The 24,481-nt window shown below is 36.0% G+C and overlaps 2 protein-coding genes across 4 annotated transcripts; both read right to left on the bottom strand.

Annotated features, from left to right (window-relative positions):
* Window positions 1–4,341: 4,341 nt before the first annotated feature.
* LOC120278475 (protein unc-13 homolog) lies at window positions 4,342–12,584 on the bottom strand. Of its 3 annotated transcripts, XM_039285267.1 has the most exons (14): window positions 12,264–12,584; window positions 12,113–12,177; window positions 11,481–11,751; window positions 11,188–11,254; window positions 10,933–11,074; window positions 9,789–9,956; window positions 9,620–9,712; window positions 9,203–9,412; window positions 9,014–9,115; window positions 7,850–8,080; window positions 5,983–6,066; window positions 5,485–5,571; window positions 5,176–5,361; window positions 4,342–5,082 (listed from the first exon to the last, which is right to left on the bottom strand). In XM_039285267.1, exons 1-14 carry the CDS (start codon window positions 12,430–12,432, stop codon window positions 4,894–4,896), a joined length of 2,064 nt encoding a protein of 687 aa, XP_039141201.1. In that variant the 5' UTR covers window positions 12,433–12,584; the 3' UTR covers window positions 4,342–4,893. The 3 variants fall into 3 exon arrangements, with proteins under 3 accessions (XP_039141201.1, XP_039141202.1, XP_039141203.1); XM_039285268.1 differs by lacking the exons at window positions 12,113–12,177; window positions 12,264–12,584 and having other exon boundaries at window positions 11,188–11,265; window positions 11,481–11,564; window positions 11,656–11,739; XM_039285269.1 differs by lacking the exons at window positions 4,342–5,082; window positions 5,176–5,361; window positions 5,485–5,571 and adding an exon at window positions 5,730–5,790.
* A 4,571-nt stretch (window positions 12,585–17,155) lies between these two features.
* Window positions 17,156–23,027, bottom strand: LOC120279237 (E3 ubiquitin-protein ligase At1g12760-like). The gene is given in 6 exon segments (XM_039286110.1): window positions 17,156–17,694; window positions 19,100–19,264; window positions 20,278–20,410; window positions 20,498–20,617; window positions 22,269–22,402; window positions 22,404–23,027. Coding segments are annotated over 6 exon segments (1,170 nt in total). The 5' UTR covers window positions 22,845–23,027; the 3' UTR covers window positions 17,156–17,517.
* Between the last annotated feature and the right edge of the window lie 1,454 nt (window positions 23,028–24,481).

Below are 24,481 nucleotides of genomic sequence, written 5' to 3'. Positions count from 1 at the left end.
GCTGATCGCTTTTTGGTCATATTAAAGATCCCGCTAGGTTGTCCTTGGTATGGATCTCGTGATGTCCACCGCTATCTTCTTCCACTTTCTCACGAACGAAGTGGTACTGAACTCCGATATGTTTTGTCTTTGAATGAAATCGTCGATTCCTTGCAAGATGCAATGCACTCGGTTGTCACAATATAGAGTGATGTTCTCTTGTTTGTGCCGAGTTCTTCCAACACCATCTTCAACCACACCGCTTCTTTACTAGCTTGTGTAGTCGATGATACTGCTTCTATCGCTGACGTAGCCACGATCGGATCAGTAGCATGAAACCCACCACAGCTCCTCCCTCGCTAGCGTGGAATACATATCCAAAGAGTGGATTTGCTTTTTATCAAGATCACCGCATAATCGCGAGATCAACATATCCACTCGACAAAGAAAATCGCATCCCTCATAACATAATGCAACATCTCGAGGTTCCTTTATATATACCCGAGAATCCTCTTAACAACACCCAATGCTTCCGACTGTGGATTCGCCAGTGTACTCAACTTACCACTCCCACCGCATGCAATGCTCTCGGTCTTATACTGATCATGGCGAACATTAGGCTTCCCACCGATGCATACATGCAGTCTAGACATCTCCATCCTCTTCTTCATCGCTAGGGACACATACTTGAGGATAACTTGAAATTACGTGAAGTGGGGTAGAGCGGCTTACGCTCTTGCATGTTGAATCGCATGAAGATCTTCTTCGAGATAAGTCTTCCCGAGAAAGCCAAATCTTCCTATTATTTCTGCTCCCCTGTGAATTTCGCATCTCTAAAATCTTGTTTCACGGGTCCTAAGTCCTTCATTTCAAACTCCCTAGCCAATCGTGCCTTCAACTCCTTGATACAATCTTCTTGGGGCCTCGCTACCAACATGTCGTCAACATACAAAGAACAAGAAGACAAAAATCTTCTTTTTCAAACCTCTTAACATATGCACAAGGGTCTCAGATTGAATCATTGTATCCAAGGCTCATGACGAAGGAATCAAATCTCTCGTACCAACATCTTCGCTCGCTTATGACCCAGATGCAGATTTGTTCAACTCGCAAAACCAATTTCTCTTTACCTTTTTCTTCAAAACCTTCCGTTGGAGCATGTAAATCTCTTCTTCAAGATCTCCATGAAGAAATGCAGTTTTGACATCTAACTGCTCAAGATGCAAGTCAAATGTAGCACACATCGCCAGGACTACTCTGATCGTCAGAAGCTTCCAACCACGTGAAAATATTTCGTTGTCAATTTTCCATTTCCTCGAGCATATCCTTTCACCACCAATCTAGCAGCACGATAACGATCTACTTGATCATCACTATTGCGCTTGATCTTGCAGACCCATTTATCGCCAATGGGTTTTCGCCCTCGTGGTAGCGCCATCCCGCCCCCATGTCCCTATTTTTATGAAGAGCTTCAATTTCTTTCTTCCATCGTCGCCATCCACTCGAGATGCATCCGAATTATTCAGCTTCTTGAAGAGTCGATGACTCTCCATCCTCGCTAGAAGACGAGACGCTAATATTACCCTCCATAATATAGTCGAATGCCAACTTGGTGTCTTTTCTTTGTACTGAGTCGACCGCTCGAACTCTCGAACTCGATTCAGATGGCTCTTGTACCTCGTGCTCCAGTGTAGCTTCAGCAACTCACCTGCATCGTTGTAGTCTTTGTGCTTTTCGAAGTGCTTTCACCATCTACTTCATTTCTTGTTCTTTATCTTCTATGAAGATAACATCGGCCGCCGACACAACCTTACGGGCGGTGGGATCCCAGCTAGTGTACTTCCTTAACACCATCAGCGATATCCTAAGAATCGACATTTTCCTCGGATTTTGGATCCAGCTTTTGTAGTTTCTTGGGTATCGTACATACACTATGACTTCCAAATATATGAAGGTTTGAATAATCAACTGGCTTACCAGATCCACATCTCCATCGGTGTCTTCAACCTCGATCGTAGCTGATGAGGGGGATTCACCACATAACAAAGTGGTGTTGGTCGCTCGCCCTGTAACTTTGCCTAAGCCTCAGCATCCCAACATAGCTCTTGTTCTTTTTCCAACGTAGTTCTATTCATCCGCCTCTGCCACTCCATTTTGTCGAGGAGCGTATGCTCAGAGCGAATCGGGCTTTTTCGATCGCTTGCTTCACTGTAATTCATCAAATTCTTTTGCACAAGATATTCTCCTCCATTATCGCCCCTCAAGCACTCGATCTTCTCCCGCATTCAAGTTCCATCGCTTTGTAAAATTTGAAGACTTGAAACACATCGCCTTTCCTCTCGATAGGGTACACTCAACATCTCCGGAATAGTCATCAATAAATGATCACAGTAATGTTTGCTCCTGTGGATGTAATCGGTGCTTGCCACGACATCGAGTCGAACCAATTCTAGAATTGCTTTTGCTTCTAGAATTAGATGTGTCGAACTTGAGTCGATCGCTTTGCTTACTAACGCAGTTGTTCACAAAAAGGGTAGTGTTACCTTTGCAGAGACCTTGAAGTAGATTTCTTTCTCGCAAGAATCTTCATTCCTTGCTCTCGACATGTGTCCAAGTTTCTCGCCTCATGTCATCGACATCTTTCACTGGACTACTTGTGGCAACTCAAGCTCTCCTTCGCAAAGTTTCTCCTTTAGCATGTATAGATTTCGTAGCCTATCTTTTTCTCCCTTCATGCATACAAGCGCCTCGAATTATCTTCACGATCTTGTTTTGAACTTCAATTTTGCAACTAAGATCATCAAGTTGTCCCATAGACAACAAATTCTTCTTGAGGCCTTCCACACGTCGGACTTCTTGTATGGTCCCGAACCGCGCCATCGTGACATCTTCGGGCTTTGATAGTGCCCAACGCCAACGATCTTCAAAGCTCGATCGCTACAACAGATACGCATCCCCAAGAGATAGGTTCATACTGATGGAACCATTCTCTTCGGGAGGTCATGTGAAAAAGTGGGTCACTTAATCAGAGCCATACATCAAGAAATCTTTACCCCGATGTAGTCTGCTCGCTCACACACCATGGCTTCTCCATCATCCGAGTATTTCGCAACATTCCCTCGAGGATTGGAATCCTTTTTTTATTTAGACTCCAACAATCCTTCTTCGAGTGACCTTTTCTTGCCACGCGTGGTAGCACTTGAAAGTCTTCTAACTCCTCGACTTCGATCTACCACGATAGTAACTCCCACTAGATTCACATGCCTGCTGGTCTTCCTCCTCGTCACCATCAAAGCCTCCGCTTGTCGGCAACTTGCTAGCTTGTCTTCCTTGTTCTTCTGCCGAGTCTCTTCCTTCGAGCAATGAAACTGCAATATTGTCAAAAACTAGATCATCCCGTGGGGACATTATTTGTTGTTGATGACTGAGTTGATCATACGAATCTGGTAGACTTTGGAGTAGAATTTCCATCGCTCACTGACTCTATCAGTATGTCCCAATGATGTGAGTTGGGAAAATAGAGTGTTCAGTGTATTCATGTGTCCCGTCACTGAAGTAGATTCTGCCATACGCAAAGTATAGAGTCTCCTTTTAAGGAAAATTTTGTTGTGGAGTGACTTGCCCTCGTCATGACTTAGCGAGGAGGTAGTCCCATATCTCTTTCGTCGTCTTCTTCTCGCTACGCTGATAGAATTCCATCGCCAAGTGCGAGATGAAGATCAAACGAACCGCGTCCCCGTCCCATCTCGTTCCACTTATCATTTTTCGACCTCACTGGTCTTTTCGGTGACTGGCCGCCAAGCGGTTAGTCCTTCCTCGGGATCGCTCTTTTATCTTGCACTCCACGATGTGAGAAATTACTCCCAATCGAATTTTTCAATCTCATATTTGCTGTACCCATTGCTTCTATTAGAAATTAGCTGCAAGAGCGATGAATCGGTGCTTTCAAAAGGTGAATAATTATCCAACTTATTTTTCCGATGTGGAGGATCCACTAATAGTGGCAACCACGAAAGCATACGATAAGTAGATATATTACACCAAGATCTAGCTCTGATACCACTTGTTGTAAAATGTAGGATCGAATATAGCATTCTTTATCGCAAAGAAATAAATGAAAAGAAATGCTGAAAATAAATGACACAAAAGATGTTACGTGGAAAAACCCCTAAATAATTAGGGTAAAAAAATCACGGAGCAAGGATAGAAGAATTTACTAAGTGGGAAAAATTCCGGGGAGTTACAAACTCTCTCTAATAACGAGGAGAAAACCAAGACTTTCTCTTGTAGTAGAAGAATGGACTAACTCTCAAAAATATATATTTTTTACACTTCCTCACTTTCTCTAATTTTTCTCTCACTCTCACTTGTTCTCCTTCACTCAAGTTGTGTTGAAATGGAATGAGAACCTCTATATTTATAGAGAGGAACCAGCCCACAAATCACACAAAACCAAGGTTGCATGTTGATGGTTTAATGAGCCATTAGTTTAGGGTAATTAGTTTGGGCCAAAGGTTTGGAGGAGATGGTTTTATGAGCCATTGATTTAAGTTGATGGTTTGATGAGGAAATGGTTTTGGGCTAATGGATTATGATCCATTGGTTAGTGCCAACACTAATGACCCTAGCTTCAACTATGGTCAAAAAGGCTTGCCACTGAATCTAAAGGCAAATTGGCCAGAAAGGGATCCACTTATTAATTCCTTGATTAAACAAATCAGGCTAAGTGCAATTTAGAACATAGTTTATATTGTTGTTCTTTAACTTATAGTTGTGCAGCATATCTTACAATCACAATATCACAACAGAATCTATGCCACATTATAATTAACAGAATAACTAATAGGATATGAAATCCAGAATACAGCACTTAGGAGTGTATTTAAGCAAAATTCAAACCAGAAGTAAACATCCTCATGTAAATAAGAATGAAACTGCAAAATAAACCTGATATGGTTGCAAATGATTGCTACAAAGTGATTCCACACCATCTCCGCACATCGAACCAAGTATTTTAGTCAGAGAACGCTCTAAACTAGTAGCTGCTGCAAGCACAGAGATGGCACCTTCTGAAAGATGTGTGACACCTTCCAAGAAAGGCCTCTATAAATGATAAAATCAATCCTTTGTTAGTTGAGACCAAACTAAATTATGCCATATAAATTTGTGGACACCAATTGAGTTAATAAACCTCACCAGCTGCTCCCCATAAAGTTGGTGCAAAATTCTAGAAGAATGCATTATCACTTGAGGAAAATGTAGGGATAATATGGGAATAAACACATTGGCATCTTTCTCAACAATTAACTTCAATTCATTAGCAAGGATAGCCAAAGGATGCTTTTGCTCCGTTTTAGATTTTATATGCAGTAAGTCAAGGACCTGATCATCAAAAAACAAATAGGCGGATAAATCTATATGAGCTCCAAGATGTTTATTAATGAAATGCATATGCAAAAAAAGTGCATTGCTTCATGGATGATTGCCATTAATGGTAAGACTCACTCGTTTGTATGCAGCCTGAATTGACTTTTCCACAAATGATTGCACTAACTTAGATGCTGCTTCAGTTGCATCCATTAATTTGCTACACTGAAATGTACAAATTATAGTTAAAAATTGTTAACTTGAAAATGGTTGTACTACTATTGATTGAATTTATGATCAAACCTAAAGGAACAGTGTGGCACTTTTTGCAAGTTAAAAATTACCACCAGCAGAACACTCATGAATCTCTTGGAGAGACTGTATTACTTCCAATGGCAAACATCATGACTTGATTTGAAACTCTCTAATGTCATTCCATTATTTCTTAACGAAAATGGGCAAATACAAAATCATTAAGCATAGCTCATGGGAAAATAGCAGTAGAACAAGTTATTAAAGAAAGAGAGAAAACAATAGATACTAAAAGCATCGCTTCTCCCAAGTTAATGCAATCAAAGTTATTATAGACAACACTGTAAGAACTTGAATGTGATAAAAGAATAGTTGATATAGAACCTCATTGTCTCTGCATTCATCAGCAAGACATTCCTCCACAAATGTTGCCAAGGTCATCATCCTCTCATAGATGGCAGAGTTATCCTAAAGATGAAAACCACAATTAAAACTACATATAGCTTAACAAAGCTACAAACAGCACATAAGGACATATAAGAAAAGTTATAGATTAACATTTGTGGGATCACAAAGATAAGATAATTTCTTCGTAAAATACAAATAAATAAAGTTGAAACTATCATTGTTTGAGATAGGAAGCAAACACAAAATTTCACTTAGCTCCCATAAATTTGTTTAACAAATTGAGTATAAATCATAAAACATCTTTACATTATTTTAAGAATGAGAAAATGAATAGAGAACATCAAAATATACGGCAAGCTTATGCTAGCAACAAACAAAGGAAAGACAATCAATTAAAGGAAAAGGACCTAAAAATCCCCTAAAACTTTATTAAATATTCTTTACATCCATCCTTGTTCAAAAAGTACCCCACAAATCCCTAATGGAATTCCAATTTTGAACTCTTTTTCATTATTTTCTTCTTTTGTTTTTTTTCCTAACTTCTTCCCTGGCGAGCACACAATAGCCAGAGCAAGCTCATGCACCTTGCCTAGTGAGCCCACAGGTGAGCTTGCTTGGCACCCGCGTGCACTAGAGCCAGTGTGTAAGCCCCTGCAGGCACCCACCAGCAAGTTTGCACACCGGCTGGCATTGCGCACACTCTGAATCATTGCCTGCTAGGAAAGAATGGGGAAGAAAGGGAGCGAAGGTAATATCGGTAATTTAAAAAAAAATAATTTGAGTTATAATTATTTTGGTTGTATTTTGAGAAGTGGAAGGATTTTTTGGTAGTTGGAATTTTGTGAGGGACTTGCAGAGTTAGAGGTCTTTCATTGTCAATCACATATGTAGGCATGCTGCTAGCACCAATATGAAGAGACAACTAGACCTGAATGGCCAAATCTTTGGGTGATTCCACAAGAACACAGTAAGCATGATGTATTGCATAGTAGAAATATTCAAATTAATAGAGATAAAAGTTTAAATTGGCAAATGTTCTTGGTCTTTCATTAAACCAGAAGCAACAATTTGCTTAAGCATCTTTCTTCCCCCTCATTAGAAGCAGCAGAACAAGAAGGATTGTCACATAGCTTATTACAACAAACAATTGATAAGCCTAGATAGAACAAACTCTCGAAAACTTAAACAGCCTACACATATATGGACCACCTGTAGTCATAGTTTCAACATAAGTTGCAAGACATTTGAAATGAAAAAATGCAGATATAAGTGGTGAAGGCAGATGCTACCATGTATCAGATGCTTTAAATTTTTATGCAAACAGGAAGATATTGGCTCAGCTTCGGAAATATAATAGATAGGGGCCACTGGACTTTGTAAGAATTTGTTTAGCTACTCCACTGCGTTAGAAATGATTTTCTATTTTCTAGAATATTATCCAGAATATTTGTTTGTTGTTTAGATGTTATGTAAATTAGAATATTATCCTACGCTATTGATTTGATTTAGTTTTGCGCCTATATAAAATCCATTGCTAGTATGGCACAATAATATTGTGTTTTATATTTTATTTTATACAAATTTGATCCCTATCCTATACAACTCTAGTACAAAATAACAATCTAAATGAGACAGAATAATTATAGGTACAAAGCCATAAAAACAGTTATACTGTCAATACAAAATGATTACTCATTAATTTGTGGGATATACTGAACACTGCAATTGAAAGTGAAGACAAGACAAAATGAATACTTTCTTTAAAAAGAACTGATTAAGGAGAATGATAAAAAAACATGGATTATTTAGTCGGTAAAAGTTATAAAACTGATTAAGGACTGACCTCATTAAAATGCAAATGATAGTCCTCTAACTGCTTGCCACACCACCATTTGATATTAAAGAACACAGCATCTACCAAACTCATCTTCTTTTTATAGCAGTAAACCTCTGCTGAACAAATAAGACTTCTAAAGTACGCCTCCTCATTTACATCACCGTCACTTCTTGATGCAACCTTATGTATTTCAAAGAAGGCCAATTCTAATAGTGTAACCTCTCCGGTCCGTGTGAACTAGGAACAAAAATTTTCAAACAGATAATGCTTCAAAGAATTCCTAGTAAATTTATCAAAAACATGGAAAAATATAAAAAGATATACAATGATAACATGCATTCAAATATTGTCAAATCTACTATGTTGAAGATAAGATATGAATATATCATGAGAAAATGAAAGAACTCTACAACATTTATCAGTCTTAATTTTTTTAGTCATTTGGGGGATTACCAATAGCATATTCTCTTCTGTTTGCTTGAACTAGAGAATAATTTCCAATCAGTCCTACTAATTTATCAATTAACCTAAGAACATTTATAAGAAAATAAGAAGAAAATAAAATGCATTCGAATAATACCATATCTATTGCACCATGTGTTCATAACATGATAAATGATGAACATCTTATAGCAACTATGACAAGCTTAGTCTTCTACTTTGTTAATCCTGATAGAGGGAAAATATCTTGAAACGGCATGATACGAGCCATTAGATCCCAATATAAATGATTCAACATCCAACAAGGCAGAATGACTATCTAGAGACAGCAAAACTAAGTTGGATAAATCAGGAGGCTATAAAAGAGGATCATCACCACCGAGGCAAGGAGGACCGAAACCCAAATTCAAATTTCACACCCTAAACTCCTTTAACTGTCATTGAATCGCAAATCCTCTCTTTCTTCTTCTCCTTCTTGTGCACATACATAATGCATATACTTGTATGAATAAAAGAGAAGCTTATTAATGAACAAAAACAATCTGGAAAATTACACATATGCATAATGAATGCATAGGGGAGCCCTCGAGAGATAACATAAGAACTGCATGATAAAATTAAAATTAGCATACATACTACATCAATTAATGCATTTTTAAAACAAAAGAATAGCGGACCTCAAAACTAAACTAAACTAAACTAAAGAATAAGGGAAAAAAGGATCATTACCTGTTGAAAAAGCACCCAACAATATAATATGTCATGTATCTTTTTAGTGATTCCTAATGTGGGCCAGGTCAGCTTGAAAATGGAAATAATTTCCTCAGCCACCTAACAGTGATTGTCACAGTTATCATCGGAATTTAAAATACTCTAAAGTTAAATCAGTGAAGATTTATGACCAACAAAAATGCACACCTCTATAATCTGACCATCGTCAAGAACATCAAAAACACTGGAGAGAAATTTCTCATAAAGCCTAAGATTTAGATGGTAGCTCTCTGTCCAGTAGTAGGTTTCACTTGGAATGCCAAACTTTCCAGGCTTACTGGACAAACTTGAAGCAAATCTTCTTATAGCAGTCAGAACTTCAACATGTCCAGCGGAGCCATTATTTGAAACCCAAGCCTGAAAACAGAAATGTGAACCATAAGACTCTAATTAACAAGCATAACATAGTACTTTTGAGCACCCTGCAATAAAAATTTATCTTTGGATGCTGGAGGTGAAGATTGATCAAGTCATGTAGGAACAAGGTTTAAACCAAAGTAAGATTTGCAGCAATGTAAGTGGTGAATTCATTTATTTAGATATCATACTCAAAGGATTACTGACCCTTATATTTTTTAGCTCTGAGAAGAAACTACTTAGTTTTTGTTCAGTAACAAATCCATGAGAACCAAGAAGTAGCTCTTCCAAGGTATTTACCTGGGATAGAAACAACAGGATTAAGTCAGACGTCATACAAAACCATAGATGCACAGAGGGGTTTGTTAGGAGTCACCTGTCTCTTATGCCAATGTGTGTATGCCTTCTCATTAGAAAAATCTGACTTACTAATGGTAGTTAGCAGCTCCAGTGCTATTTGGGGAACATCAACATTTTCATTCATTGTCCCTGAACAGAAGCCCCTCAAACCTTGTTTAATGAGTGCATCCATTGATTCTGAAATCTGAGATAAAGAGGAAAGAATTTTATGGAAATAGATTCAGAAGGCAACAACTATAAACACAATACTGCATACTCATCAGCTTCAAGTGGAATACAACCAGTTGATGGCAGGACCACAACAATCGAAATCAGTGAAAAATAGAGAACGACCTAGCAAAAAGCGACACAAGAAGACACACACATACACTTTATCCCTAACTAGGGTGTTTATGAAGGCTTCTCAAGCTGATATGAGATCAACCAACATGATTATCAGCAACTCAAACATGAATATAAGGAAAATCTTATGGTTGAATGTTGCAAATTGGGAAACTTATCATAGACAACGCCCACTTCTCCGAGGATGTCAGATCATTTGGCAACATTCCACCAGATGAGTCTTCAAGCTAAACATATGGAACAAAGCAAAAGGCATTGGATATAAAACAGTCCCACCAAATTCAATCTTTCTTGATTTGAGTAGGAACTGAAACATTTCGTAAAAAGCATTTTCCACTATCACTATGCTCTATGTAAAAAGCATTTTCCACTATCACTATGCTCTATGTCCAATAGTGCTTTAGGTTGAAAGAAGATCCGTCAATCAAAGTTTCCCTTGCATAAAATACAAAACAGTACATGATCTAATATTTATCAGAGACTAAGCATGGTCTAGTATTTAAAAACAAAAAAGAAAACAAAATCAAGAAAAAAAGCAATATATTGCCAGAGTAATTGATCTGTCCGCAGATGCCCCCAGCGAATCATATAGCCTAACAAATGAGCACTGGAAAAATAGTTGGCAATTGAAAAGTCCCAGAGGCAACGAGGGTGTGGCACTAAAAGAAAGAATCAAGTTTCAAATATGCCTTTTCAGAAATGCTAAAAAAAAAGATAAAATGGTAACTATAACCGGTCTACCCAATTTGTGTTGAAATGAAGCAGAAAGCATTGGATACAGAGAGACAGCTGGCAAATTTAAATGGAAGAGAACTTGCCTCCATTTGTACACGAATTATATCCAGCAATTCAGAATAGCTATCTGTGGGTAGAGAACGATGATTTGACACATCTTTTTTAGACCTCAATCCTTTTAAGTGTCTTGACCTCTTTCTCTCTTCAGAGAAATGCACTCGTACTCTAATTTTCACACACAAAAAAAAATCAACACCATTATGGAAAGCAACACACATCTATATATATATATAGAGAGAGAGAGAGAGAGAGAGATGGACATAGAGAAGAAATTATACCCTGAGAGGAACAGAGAAGCAAGCAGAATCTCATAGGCTGTCTCTCTGACATCATCATCTGACAATCCTTTGTACATCCTAAAACTACTGATTAGTATACCGGGGCAATAAAAGCATAGGACCAATTTCTACATATCTTAGAAATATTAGTTAAACAAACAAATGAACAGGCAAATAAAAGTAATTAATAAAAAGGATTTATGATGTAAAAAACCCTTGAAATTTGGACGTATCAGCACAATTAGCTGAGATGACAATAAAAAGACAGACGAGTTTCATCAATGAGAAAGTACCTGTGCGCAAGGCAGGTAAACCTAAAGAGGGCAAATTTGCATCTCTGCCTAATTGAACTTGTGCAACTTCTGCTGCTGCAATTCCTGAACCAATTTCAACACCATACTGGCCAATTTCAGGACCGGTGTAAGGAGTTGACTGCTTTGATAAACATGATGGACGGTCATAAGTTACATTTGATAAAATCTGAGGAGGAATTCGCTGCGGAGGAGATCCAGACATATTCATGTTTGAAATAAGGAAAAATGTACTCCGAGGTAATGATTTTAGCTGTGATAAATGAAAAAAAAAAGTATCAAAATGCAAGTTCTCAAGATCATTAGAAAACAACCTTAAGTGGAATGATATGTTGAAAGTGCAACAAGAAATTGGATCATAAATAATTCCAGAAACCAAAGAAAAATTTTTGTAACACAGAAGATAGACTCCATGGACACTCAATGACATCTCCACTAACTCCACAATTCAAGGGGAAAGAATAGGATATCTAATAAAACCAACCGATAAATACGAAACATTTTTAAGAAATAACTGGATTCAATCATACAAAAACCACAACTTTGCAAGTAATACCTGAACATATTTCACTAAAGATTAAACACAAAGAGGAATAACTCCAAAATATCATTACCATAACAGGGAACTTCATTTCATCAAAGAACTGCTTTTTACCCTCGGAGAAATCAAGACCTCCACCTGAAACATTAAAAAAAACAATCAACAAAACAAACAAACAAACAACAACAACAACAACAACAGAAAGGCAAAGAAGAGGAGTAAACCGGATTGAACGCGATCGAGGACGTAGTCAATGCTAAGAGTATCCAAATCAACAGAGCTCAAATCCAAAGAGGAGTCCGAAGAAGTTCCAGCAGGGGCAGAGGAAAGCACGAACTCGAGGAGCTTCCTGCGGTCGCGGCGGTAGAGGTGGAGCAGGCGAGAGGCGTCCATGGGCACCGTGGTGAAGCTGAGAAGCTCGCAAGGTGTTCGATAGAAGTCCTCCAAGAAAGAGAGAACAAAGCAGTGTCACTCGATTGGATTGGATGAAGAAAAGCAAACGGGCATAAAAAGTCGTGCTCTTAACGAGACTTGTTCAGTGCACTGAAAACTGAGAAGCATTATACTTTTTGATTGAGAATGTTTTAGTGGTTTATTGTATGTTTTGTTTGCTGTTGAAAATATTTTTTATTTTTATTTTTTTTTATTTTTATTTTATTTTTTTTATTTGGTTCACGTGAACACTAATCTTTAGTTTGTCAAACATTGGTTAGTGAGAATGCTCAGATTAATGCTTAATTTTTTTAATTTTTTTTGGATTGATATTCAAGATGATCTTTTTAATTCTGTTAACTATTTTTTTGTGAATGCTAGGATGCCTGTGTCTTAGGGTCTTATGTATATTACTCTCATTTCAAAGATTGAAAAATCTTAAGACTTTTTGACTTTCGTCCCATTTCCTTGTGCAATATTTCTTACAAGATAATTGCTAAGATTCTTGCTAACAAACTTCATATTGCCTTATTGAAAATGAGTAATATGGGTTTCTTCAGGGCAGATCTTCGGCTGACAATATTGTCACTATTCAGGAAGTGGTGCACACCTTAGATAATGACCATAGCTTCCCCCTAGGATGATTGTCAAAATAGATATAGAAAAGCCTATGATACTATCAGTTGGAAGGTTATTCTTGCCACTTTAACCAAAATGAAATTTCCTACTTTATGGATTTCTTGGATTCACTCTTGTATTTCTACCCCTTTTTGCTCCTTTCTGATTAATGGTCAACCGAGTAAATTTATGAAAACTTCGAGAGGAGTTTGGCAAGGGGACCCCCTTTCCTCGTATCTTTTCATTCTTGATTCCCATAATTTGATTGACATCCTTAACTATGCTCTTGACATGAATATGATACCTGGTTGCAGCCTTGGTTTGACCCATAACTTCAATCATTTGCTGTATGCTGACGATCTTGTACTCATAACCAAAGCCTCTAGATCAGTTGCTAGAAACATTAAATTCTGTCTTAATATTTATTCTAATCTCACTGGTCAAAAGCCCAATCATACTAAGTTTGCAATTTTCTTTCCCAAATGGTTTAATTCTAATCTCACTAGAAGTATTAGTAGAACCCTAGAGTTTTGTATTGGATCCTATCCTTTTTCCTACCTTGGGGTCTCAATTTCTCCAAACAGGCTTCTTGTTTCTCACTTTTCTCCTTTAATCTCTAGGTTGCAGCGTCTTACTTCCTTTTAGAATCAACTTCACATCACCTATGCTGGGAAAGTGATCCTGATTAATAGTGTTCTTCTTTCTGTCCCTTCTTACACTCTTGCTGTTTATCACATGCCCGACTCTGTGCTTGATCAGATTACAAGAATTGCTAGTAATTTCCTTTGGCATAAAGATGGCAATCAAAGTGACATCCCACTTTTTTTTTGGAACAGAGCTATGCTTGTCAACCTGATGGGGGGTTAGCTATTAGGAATCTAAAACTTGTGCGCACCGCTTATTTTGCCAAAAATTCTATGAAATTTCTTAACAAAGATAGAGCATTCTAGGTTGATATTCTTAACCAGAAAATATACCCCAGTGCATCCTTGGGCTATTAATATTCTTCCAAAGTGCTCTTAGTTTTTCAGGTCTCTGCAAGAATTTAGACACTATTAAATCTCTTTTGAAGCTTAAAACTGGGAATCCCAATTTTATCTCAGATTTTAGATGATCCTTGGATTTTTTATTTGCTTGTGAGATTTAAGCCTACTCTTGTCAACATGGATGTCTTGACTGAGAAATTTGCAATTTAATGATTTTATCCATGAAGGTAACTGGAATTTTTAGCAAATTCGGCATGTCTTTAGTGATCAGATTAATCCCATTGACTTGAACCTTGGTTTGGTTGATGTGAATTGTCAAAGTCTTTGGGGTTGGTCAGGCAATTTTTCTAGGGGCAGTGTTGTTTTGGTGGTTTATAAACTTTTGAACAACTATAACATTCAGGATTCTCCTTGGAAGGGCTGGAAGAATTTTTGGAAGCTCTCTACTACTCCTAGAGCTAAGTTTTTTTCTTGGCTTTTACTTCACTGGGAAAATCTAAACTCTGGTTTTTCTTCACAATTTGAATTTGGTCTCTAATTCATGATGGTTTTCTTTTGTGGCTTGCATGAGGAAACCATTGAGCATCTCTTCAATTCCTACCCCAAGACCCTTGTGATCTGGCTGGTTATTAAGGAGATTACTAGAATGCAGTTTTTTTTTCAGGTTCTAATGTTCATTTGGGTTATTGGCTGGAGAATGTGAACAATCATTGAGCCTTCTGACTTGCTTCCCATATTGTCACTGCAAATTTGGAATATTTGGAGAGCAAGGTGTAACTTCATTTTCAAAGCTCAACCATTGGATCCTCATTTGATTGCTTTCCTCTATAGTGACTCAAACAAAAGAATTTTCATAGGAATGCTAATCAGCAAAGAGAGCTTTTCTTTTTGAACATATTTTTGGCAATCATCCTTATAAATTCTTTCTCTTTAATGATGCTTCTTGGCTTCCAAACTCTCAGATTGGTGGGAGTGGTTTTTATGTTGTCAATGCTTTATAACATGATTGTGGTTGCAGGTTGCTCTAATCTCACTGAATATAGTGCTCTTTGGAGGCTGAAACTAACTGCTATTGAACATGGTCTCAAGAGCTGCTGCTGAGGAGATGATCAATATTGCAGTCATATTCACTGATTATTGTAGCGTCAAAATAGGTCTGTAACCCAGATTTCTAATGTTGATGATGGACGATTGAAACTGAAGATTGGAGATTTTTAGAAGGTCCTATAACTTCAACAATTTGAGTGTCAAAGTCATCCCGCTCGAGTGGAACAATCTAGCTAATAAACTTGTTGTTCATGGAAGATCTTGTCACGGCATTTCTCTCTTTCCATCAAAGGCAAGGACCTTCCTAGGTGGATCATGAAGCATATCAGGAGCAGTTTGTCATAGTTTCTAATTTCTAAGTTTCTTTCTCTTTCTCTTTCTGAGCCTTCTTTGTGGTGGCTTTAGTTGGTTTTAAACTGTTTGTTTCTAGGCTATGCCTCTCTTTGTTCTCTTTTTCTTAAAAGTTGATAAATAGTTATTATTGTGGCTCTTTTAAAAATGAAAAATTGATATGCTTTTAAATAAATAAGAAAAATTTTAGAAAATTTAAAAGTTTTTTGGAAAAATTTATATTATATTATTTTATTATTTTATTAAACCGTCAACAATCTATTAACTTATTGATATTGGGCCCATAAGTGTTTGTTTTATAGAGGATTTAAAATTGAACCCCTAAACCCATATAAGATGCGAATATGATGTATTGAAGTATTAACTCCACGCATATGCACACCCCTCACTTCCATTAATTATTTTCTATTTGCACTATTAAATCACTTTCATAACAAAAAAAAAATAGTAACTTTTTTCCTTAGTCCAGTGAAAAATTGAGTCAATTTCATTTCACAATTGATGGTTGGCTTGTTCATATTATCAATATGTATTATTAGATTTTTTAATTAAGTATAAGATTAATATTTGGATTATTTAAAATAGTCATTTTGCCTTTAATCTATTCATGTAATTTGAGTGTCTAATGTGATTTGATCAATTTAAGAAAATTTTAAAAAAAAGTAATTTGAATTAAATAAAATAATAAAGTTCCTAATTTATTTAAAATAAATGATATAAAATGATTTTTGTTAAGCAAACCCCAGACATTTAAAACTTTTTAGGTAATTAACTGAATTATTTTACAAATTATTTGACTTTGATCTTCAATATCGTGTGTTCAAAATTAATTGTAATCTATGCATTCTGTCAAGAATTTCTAACATGTTCATAAGTATTTTTTTGGTCTTTCATATCATCCGAGTTTATTTGACCACCCAATCCATGTGGTGTATGTATTAATTTAACGGTTAGGAGAGAATTTTAAATAATACTCCCCCCTTTCTTTTTTACTTATCACATTTATCTAATTCACTTTGATTAAAAAAAATTGGTTAAAATTAATTAGTTACCTATATTTTATAAAAAAAATTTATTAGTTTCCAAAATTACCCCAATTTAAAACATCACTACTGAAGTATATAATTTAATGCTTAGTTGATTGTGATTTATTAAAAATTATACAAATACATTAAATTAAAAAAATAAAATTTTTAAAAAAAATCAATACTACATAAAATATATCTAATATGACAAATAAAAAAAAATAGAGAAGAATTAAAAAACATGACAACTAAAAAGAAACCAAGGGAATATGAGACTTCAATTCTCTTCTTTCTTTTTTTTTCTTTTCCTGTGCATCAGATAGCCCATGTACATACTGATCAAGGGCATACATAACTGACCATATATATAGATATATTATTCAATTTGAGAAATTTAAATTTAAGAATTATATAAGCTAATTAGATGCTACAAAAACCATAGTTATAAGATGATATATAGAAAATGTAATCTAGCCTATCAGATTGGAAACTACAAAGAATTCTATTTTAAATTTGGTTGTTATACATAGCTTTTAACAAACTAATATATATTATAATAAATGAGTTTGGATTATTAGCACAACCCCTGATTGTCATGTTTTTGCATTCTTGTGAAAGCTGGAAGACATCAAATACTTGGATGATGGTGCATGCTAGTTCCAAGAAATTTGGAGCCTTTCAAAGTGACAACATTTATCATGCTTCACTCAACTAAATATACAAGAACTACATATATAGGTTTGATCATCAAACTTGGCCTAACATGACTGAAATCACCCAAGAATGAAAACTTTTATCTATTGGAACAGACATTTGTGTACCATTTATTAAACTCTTCATCACCCTCCTACGAAATACGAAACGGATAAATATTATGTAATTTTCTCCCCGAATACATTTTCTATAGCATGGATTTCACGGAGCAAACCTTATAGACATTGACAAGAACGAAAACGCATGTGTCGTAGAGGATGCTATAGGAAAAAAAACACTTTGATGCAAGAGAACCAGGGCGTCTTCTACACCTCCTCCCGGCCGTGGTTGTTGCTGCTCTTTATGATGTTGTACTTGCAGAGCGGGCAGGTCGCGTTGATGTATAGCCACTTGTCGATACAACCACAGTGGAAATGGTGGCCACAGGGGAGTTCACGTAGCTCCACCCCATCATCATATGATGAAAGACAGATGCAGCACTCCTGCATACAGGAAGACGAAGATGTGAAATAATTTTCCACTTGGTATTAAAAAAAAAAGTATATATTTAAGGGTGCAAGGATGTGTTCACGACCCTGATGATGATAGTTTTCTGTAATGCTTTTTGTCTCTATTCATTAGATGTTATATTGGCTGGTTTTTCAATGACCCAGATGATCTAGTATTCTATTGTCTCCTAATAATGTAAAATCCAATGCTTAAGACGATTAAAACCTTTGTTAATGTATGTTGGATTTAGCATGCGAATGATACACACTGAAGTTCATGGAATTGAAAGACATTTAAGGACAGGAGTGAAAGGCATCACGCAAGTGCCCTAACAAAGAATATACAAGAACAAGAAAAAAACTTACAGATTGAAACAGGAAACTAGAACATCATCTATTAAATGAACAGATCAAATGATGTTTGCAACTTCTAAAAATATAATCAAGAAATGCAGTTGAACTTGGATGGTTCTAACACATAAGAAACCATTTCAAATATCAAAAAGTATCATTGACTTGAAGAACAGAACACAACATAGGCTTATCATGAGGGGAGAGAGGGTGATAAGGGGAGAGAGGGTGATATTTCACCACAGGCATCTAAATGATCACTCAAAAAACAAAGAGATGTTAAAATAAAGCAAACAGCTAAAAGTTAGAAGAAGAGCAAATTGAGTTTACAACAAGAATTCAAGGATCATTGTGGCATGAAGTCAAACATATCCCCATATGGCAGAAATCAATCAGGCCAACTCTATCAAAAGCATACTAAGCATAATCACCATTAAACAAATTAATGCATATAGCATATCATTTACAAAAGGATATGTACGATCTTGGTTTATCTAGTTTTTTTTACTCTTGATAGAATGACGTGGAAGGGAACGATTCATGCGGCTGGCTGCCTAAATAGATGGGACTAACGGCTTCTTGTTGTTGCTGATACAAAACAGGCCACCAGAGTGTTCCATATGTAGTCATCTAATAGTTACATAGGTAGCTTCTTTTGTATTCATTATCCCAGCCTTAATTAAAAGTTGATAAACCAGTTAAAACTTAAAAAATCAAACAACTAGGCAGCCTGACCAGATTAAGAGATGGCAGGCCAGTGATAAGTATTAGTCTCTGTTGTTACATGTGAACAAATAAGTATCCCTGTAAGGTGCTTTTCATACTCTATAGCAAAAGATGTGTCATGAAGTGTTAATAATAGTCAAGTGAGGAATGTAAATGGCACATAATGTATGCAAGTCAAGATGATAAATGCCTGCTCCCAGTTTTTCCCTTTCGTTGTATGCTATTTCATTGAGATAAGAGGTAACTAAGTCATCAAAACAGCGAAGGATTAATTTCACAAAACACATAATTCAGACCGAAAGGGTCTAAGTGGACAGCTTACAGCATCTTCTGGGGAGAGAACATGCTCATTGGGTGGATCACTGCCACACTCAGCCATTACTCCACCAAAAGGACCAGATATCTCACCACCAAGTTTTTCAGAAGGTCCAATTCTTCGAAATTTGTATTTTGGAAGTTGATGGATGTCCTCCTCGGATGCTCCTTCCTGCTTTAGAATTTGAATGGATATAAATTTTTCAGTCCAACATAGCTTTGTTATTCAAATAAAATCAATATTCATAAAATGAAAGACACCCTGTCAGATGAATATCAATACTAACCAATCAGTGCTCAAATTTTCTTGAACATTACTTAAAGAAATTAAATGGAATAATTTTAAGTTTAAACCTTAACTATTCTACAATTTGGGTATGTGTAAAACAACCTAGAAATCATTTCATTAGCAAAAGCAAAAGAAAACCAATCCATTCAAATGGATTAATGCAACAATAAAAACCATCATAATCAACTCCTGTTGTATGCTGAGGTAACAGTTAAAATAAATTATAAGAATATCACCTGAATTTAATAATAATAATAATAATAATAATAATAATAATAAAAAGATACTTTTTCAGGCTTCTACCAAGATGCTGTCTGAAGAATGAATACCCTCAGCCAAGTGGATGTTGTCATATGCAAAGTCAGGCCAAGCACCTAGCCAGGTGCTTCTCACAGCAAATATAAGTGCAAAAGCTAACTAGTCAAGATTATTAAATGTTCACGTGTTTCCAGGGGATGCCCCCTCTAGAGTGGCCAAAGCATATCCATAGGAAGAACAGTTCCCTGGGCTCTTGGCGTCCCATCATTCTTTGTCTTCCTCTTTTTATACAATGGACGCATGGCATTGGGCAATACCCAAAACCACACATTTTAAACAAAAATTTAATGCTCTTGATAATGCAAATTGTTTCTAAATGAAACACCATCTTCATGGCAACTACCTCCAAGTCGTGTAATTTCTAAACTAAATTCATTTTATAGTACAACCAACGTGACTAATACACAGATGAAATTTGTTGTCAAATGCAAAAGGAGAAAGCATAATTTAAAATTAGACAACAAGCTTTATAACGTGAATATAGACAGAGAATTGAAGGTCAGAACATGTAATAAGCAATTATCAAACAGACTAAACATGTTTGGGATGGTTAAATGCAAGTCATCAAGGTGGTCTACCTGATCCGCCACAGCATATAAAATTGCAATGATGCATGGTAGACAGCAACAAACAGCAATTCCGATAAGACAAGCAAGTGCGACACAGAATACAACAAAGAACACATCAAATGCCAGGAAAACAATGGAAAGCCTGCAAATAACATCAAGAAGGGAACACAAATAAGTAAAGAGAAGCCGTACTCCAGATAAAATAAATTACATAGAAATAACATAAAACCAGTAAAGTTGGGGCGCATCACGAGTCAAGGCTTGGCCACCAGCAGATACCCAATAGAAACCGATAATCCACCAGATAAACGAGAACATTGTGTTCGCAGACTCCAGATGTTTCGCAATACTGCATATATAAAAGGGAAAATTGATAAATAAGATATGATGGAAAAAAATTTAAATGCACATATATTTGTAAGTGTTCACAAAAAACTAGTCATAAGAGCATCACGGTGCATAAGGCTTACGAACACATTTTATTGAGGATTAAAAATATCAGAACTAACGACAGCAGAGAGGGTATAGCTCACCTTGGAACCCATTATCCCTATTTCTCAAAGCTTACCTCTGTGAAGTTGTCTGTAGCATATTTCAACCAAGAAAAGACCTAATCTAAAATGAGCATCAAATGTACATCGTGGGTCCAAAACATGCTTCATAGGGATTTTTAGAAAAGGGCAAAAGGTTCAGAAGGATGTTATCCATTAACTAAAACAATAGCTTAATGACTATCCCACCAAATAATTTCTCTATCATTTAACATATAGCAACCCCAATTAAACTTCACTAGCGCAGCTAGAGCAGCTAAAAGAATATAAAGCTATGATGTTATCATTATACGAGTTAAAAAAGGAATCAACAGCTGGTAAGCAAGGCTAAGAGAAACTAGTAACACCACACTACTAGTCATGATTCCAAGAATCCAAACGCTTAAGCAATTAAGTACACACTTAGAGATATAGAGACATTAGCTTTTACCATGATATGGAATAATATTTTTATCCAACCAAAACAAATTGCGAGCACAGAGCTTAAGTATCTACTCCCAAGACATATATAGCATATGCCAACTAGCAGCACCCATGGACTACACGAGCATTTGCCTACTTGGATGAGTATATTATCAATGTTTTATAACCAATTTAAGTTGATGGGGCTCGAATTGGTTTGCATCTTAGATTAGCAACATCAAAAAAACAAAATAAGAAAAAAAAAAAAGATTCACCCATAATTCTTGGTGTCCCATACCATTCTCATGTAATCCACAGATACAACATTGCAACAATCTCTGACGTAATATCTCATATTTAAATATTTAGGAGTTAACTGTCAAAATCATAAAAGATATATACAATACCAAACAAATGATTTAAACCCCGTCCTTCCTTCGTGTTGCATAACATTCTCATGTGATTCACAGGCTTCAGATTGCAATTATCTTACAGATACAATTTTCATGTTTAATGATGAAACCAAAAAGTAAAGGAGTGTAATTATAATAAAAGAAAAGACCTTGCACCTGCAACAAGGATTTGACCATAGACAAAGTCCTCTTCCACTACCGAGATAACATACATTAAAGTTACATTTTTTTTCCCTAATCCTTCATTAAAATATAGAAGAATTTTAAACAGACCACTGGTCCATAAATAAATAAATAAAAATCTTCGTTTCTATAAAGTAATCGGTTGCAAAATCCTACAAACCATTTTTTTAATTTCAATTAAGCATATATCTATGTAGTCCAGTCCTGCACTTGGCCTTGCTCTACCTCATAACTATCAGTCTTCTTTCACTACCAACAAATACGGAAGACGCTTATGCAACCAAACATGCATTAAAGTATATATATATTCAAATCCTCCTACAAAAATAACACATGAAGAATCAAAAAGAGCTCACTGGAGAAAAAAACCCTCCTTTTCCATTTCTATAAAGCAATTGCTTGCAGAAAGATGTTAACCAATACTTCTCTTTTTCAATTCAGCATATATTACCTAGTCCTTTCCTCCTCTTGGCCTTGTTCAACACCGTAACCACTAGAATCGTCCACCACCCTCGGAGAACTCGGCCCCGAGCTCCCCCGACTCCGACTCCCATTCCCACTCCCACTCCCACCCCTCTCCACGAGAATGATTTCTCCTGCGATACTCAATTAACACACAAACCATATGAAGCAAGCACTGCAACGCATACCCTCCAACCCACAACCTCAACGGCATCACCGGCTTCTCATCCCGGCTCAAGATCAACACCCCGCCCGCCACTCCAACAAACGCCATATTCCAAAGTACATCCAGAAACACAACCGGCCTGGAATACGCCCAATCACTCTGCCGCTCCTCCAGCTGCTCCGCCGCCGTCTCCCGCACCAGCATCGACGGCTCCCGCATCATCCGCCGGCTACTCGCCCGGCGAAGAAACCGCGCAGCTCCCCTAAGGCTCGGTCTCCTTCCCAACCTCCGGCCACCTCGTTCCTCACCTCCTCCTCCTCGGGACCCAAGCAACGGTGCCGCGTCAACGCCACCATCCCTAATCGGACTCGCAGACCTCGTCGTCGCCATTCCAGACATCAAATCAACCAAATCAAAACCCAAAACAAGCCCTAATCCGAAGCCATGGGAGCAAAATCAGCAAACCCTAACTGGATATGAGAACCCAATGAAGAATCCCAATGCTTCGATTGCGAAATCCGGCTCTTGGACTTGTGAAGAGCCAAATAATCGAATTCTCTAGGGTTTTCTCAAATTGTTAATAAATCAAGATTCCCAAAACGAGGACAATTATGGATTTTTTTATTTATTTATTTATTATTATTAAGAAAAAATAAATTATAAACCCTTGAAAGTCTCAAAGCATCCCATATAGATAATCTGATATTTGAATTTGTCATACAGTTAGACAAGACCTCATTTTTATGACGGTTTATTTTTTAGTTAATGTAACACATTTCGTCAGTTTATTGTATTTTATAACATATACTTTCTGACATTTAAAATATATGTTTTTGTTTAATATTGCATGCTTTAATGTAATCACGTAAGTTTTTACTTAATTATTATTTAATATTATTATTATTATTATTAAGAAAAATAAATTATAAACCCTGAAAGTCTCAAAGCATCCCATATAGATCATCTGACATTTGAATTTGTCAAATAGTCAGGCCCTCATTTTTCTGATGGTTTATTTTTTTAGTTAATCTGAACACACTTTCGCTTTATCGTATTTTTATAACATATACTTTTCCGACGATTTGAGCTACCGTCTGGATTACTGGAATAGGAATGAATAGGGTGAATAAAAAAAGAAGAGAATGTGAATGGAAATAAGTGAATCGAAAATAATGCGTTTGGTTTAAGGGAATAAGGATTGGGAATAAAAAAAAGTGAAAAGGTAGGATGTAGTAAAATTACATCAATACCCTTGTATATAAATAATATGATATTATATAAAATAATAGATTATGTTTAATGAAAATATTTAACATTATTTATTATTAATTATTTTTATAATATAAATATATATTTCAATATATTATAATTATATAATTAATCTTAATAATTTATTTAACAATTATATATTTATTAAATTAGTTAATATCATTAAATACGTTTAATTAAATTAATTAAATTTTATTTATTTTAATTTCCCAAAATAATTAATAAATAAAGCTAAAATATATAAATATGTAATTATATATGCTAGGGGTATATTAGTAATTTTATAACTAAGGCATACTTCTCCCCCCATTTTTGGGTGGAATAGGATGCCTCTCCTAGGAGTAATCCTTTTCCCATGCATGGAGGCAACTCATGCCTTTCCTGATTACCAAACAAGGGCTTGGGAATGAGATTCCCATTCCCAAGCCCTCAATCCGTGATCCAAACGCCCCCTTAAAATATATGTTTTTGTTTAATATTGCATGCTTTTATGTAATCACGTAAGTTTTTACTTAATTATTATTTAATATTTAATTTTTTTCCTTAATATTATGTGTTTTTGTTTAAAAAATTAAAAAATATTTCCATCAATACCAATTATTTTAATGGCAGAAAAACAAAAAAAAATTAGGGTAAATTACATGATTAGTCACTAAACTATCCACCAGTTCCTATTTTGGTCACTGAACAAAAAAAAAATTCTATTTTGGTCACTAACCTTTTAAATTGCTTCCAATTTGGTCACTGACGCCAACGCCGTTAACGAC

Source organism: Dioscorea cayenensis, chromosome 16 (genome assembly GCF_009730915.1).
Source record: "Dioscorea cayenensis subsp. rotundata cultivar TDr96_F1 chromosome 16, TDr96_F1_v2_PseudoChromosome.rev07_lg8_w22 25.fasta, whole genome shotgun sequence".
NCBI classification, from domain to species: domain Eukaryota; kingdom Viridiplantae; phylum Streptophyta; class Magnoliopsida; order Dioscoreales; family Dioscoreaceae; genus Dioscorea; species Dioscorea cayenensis.
This window is presented reverse-complemented; position numbering and strand designations above follow the sequence as displayed.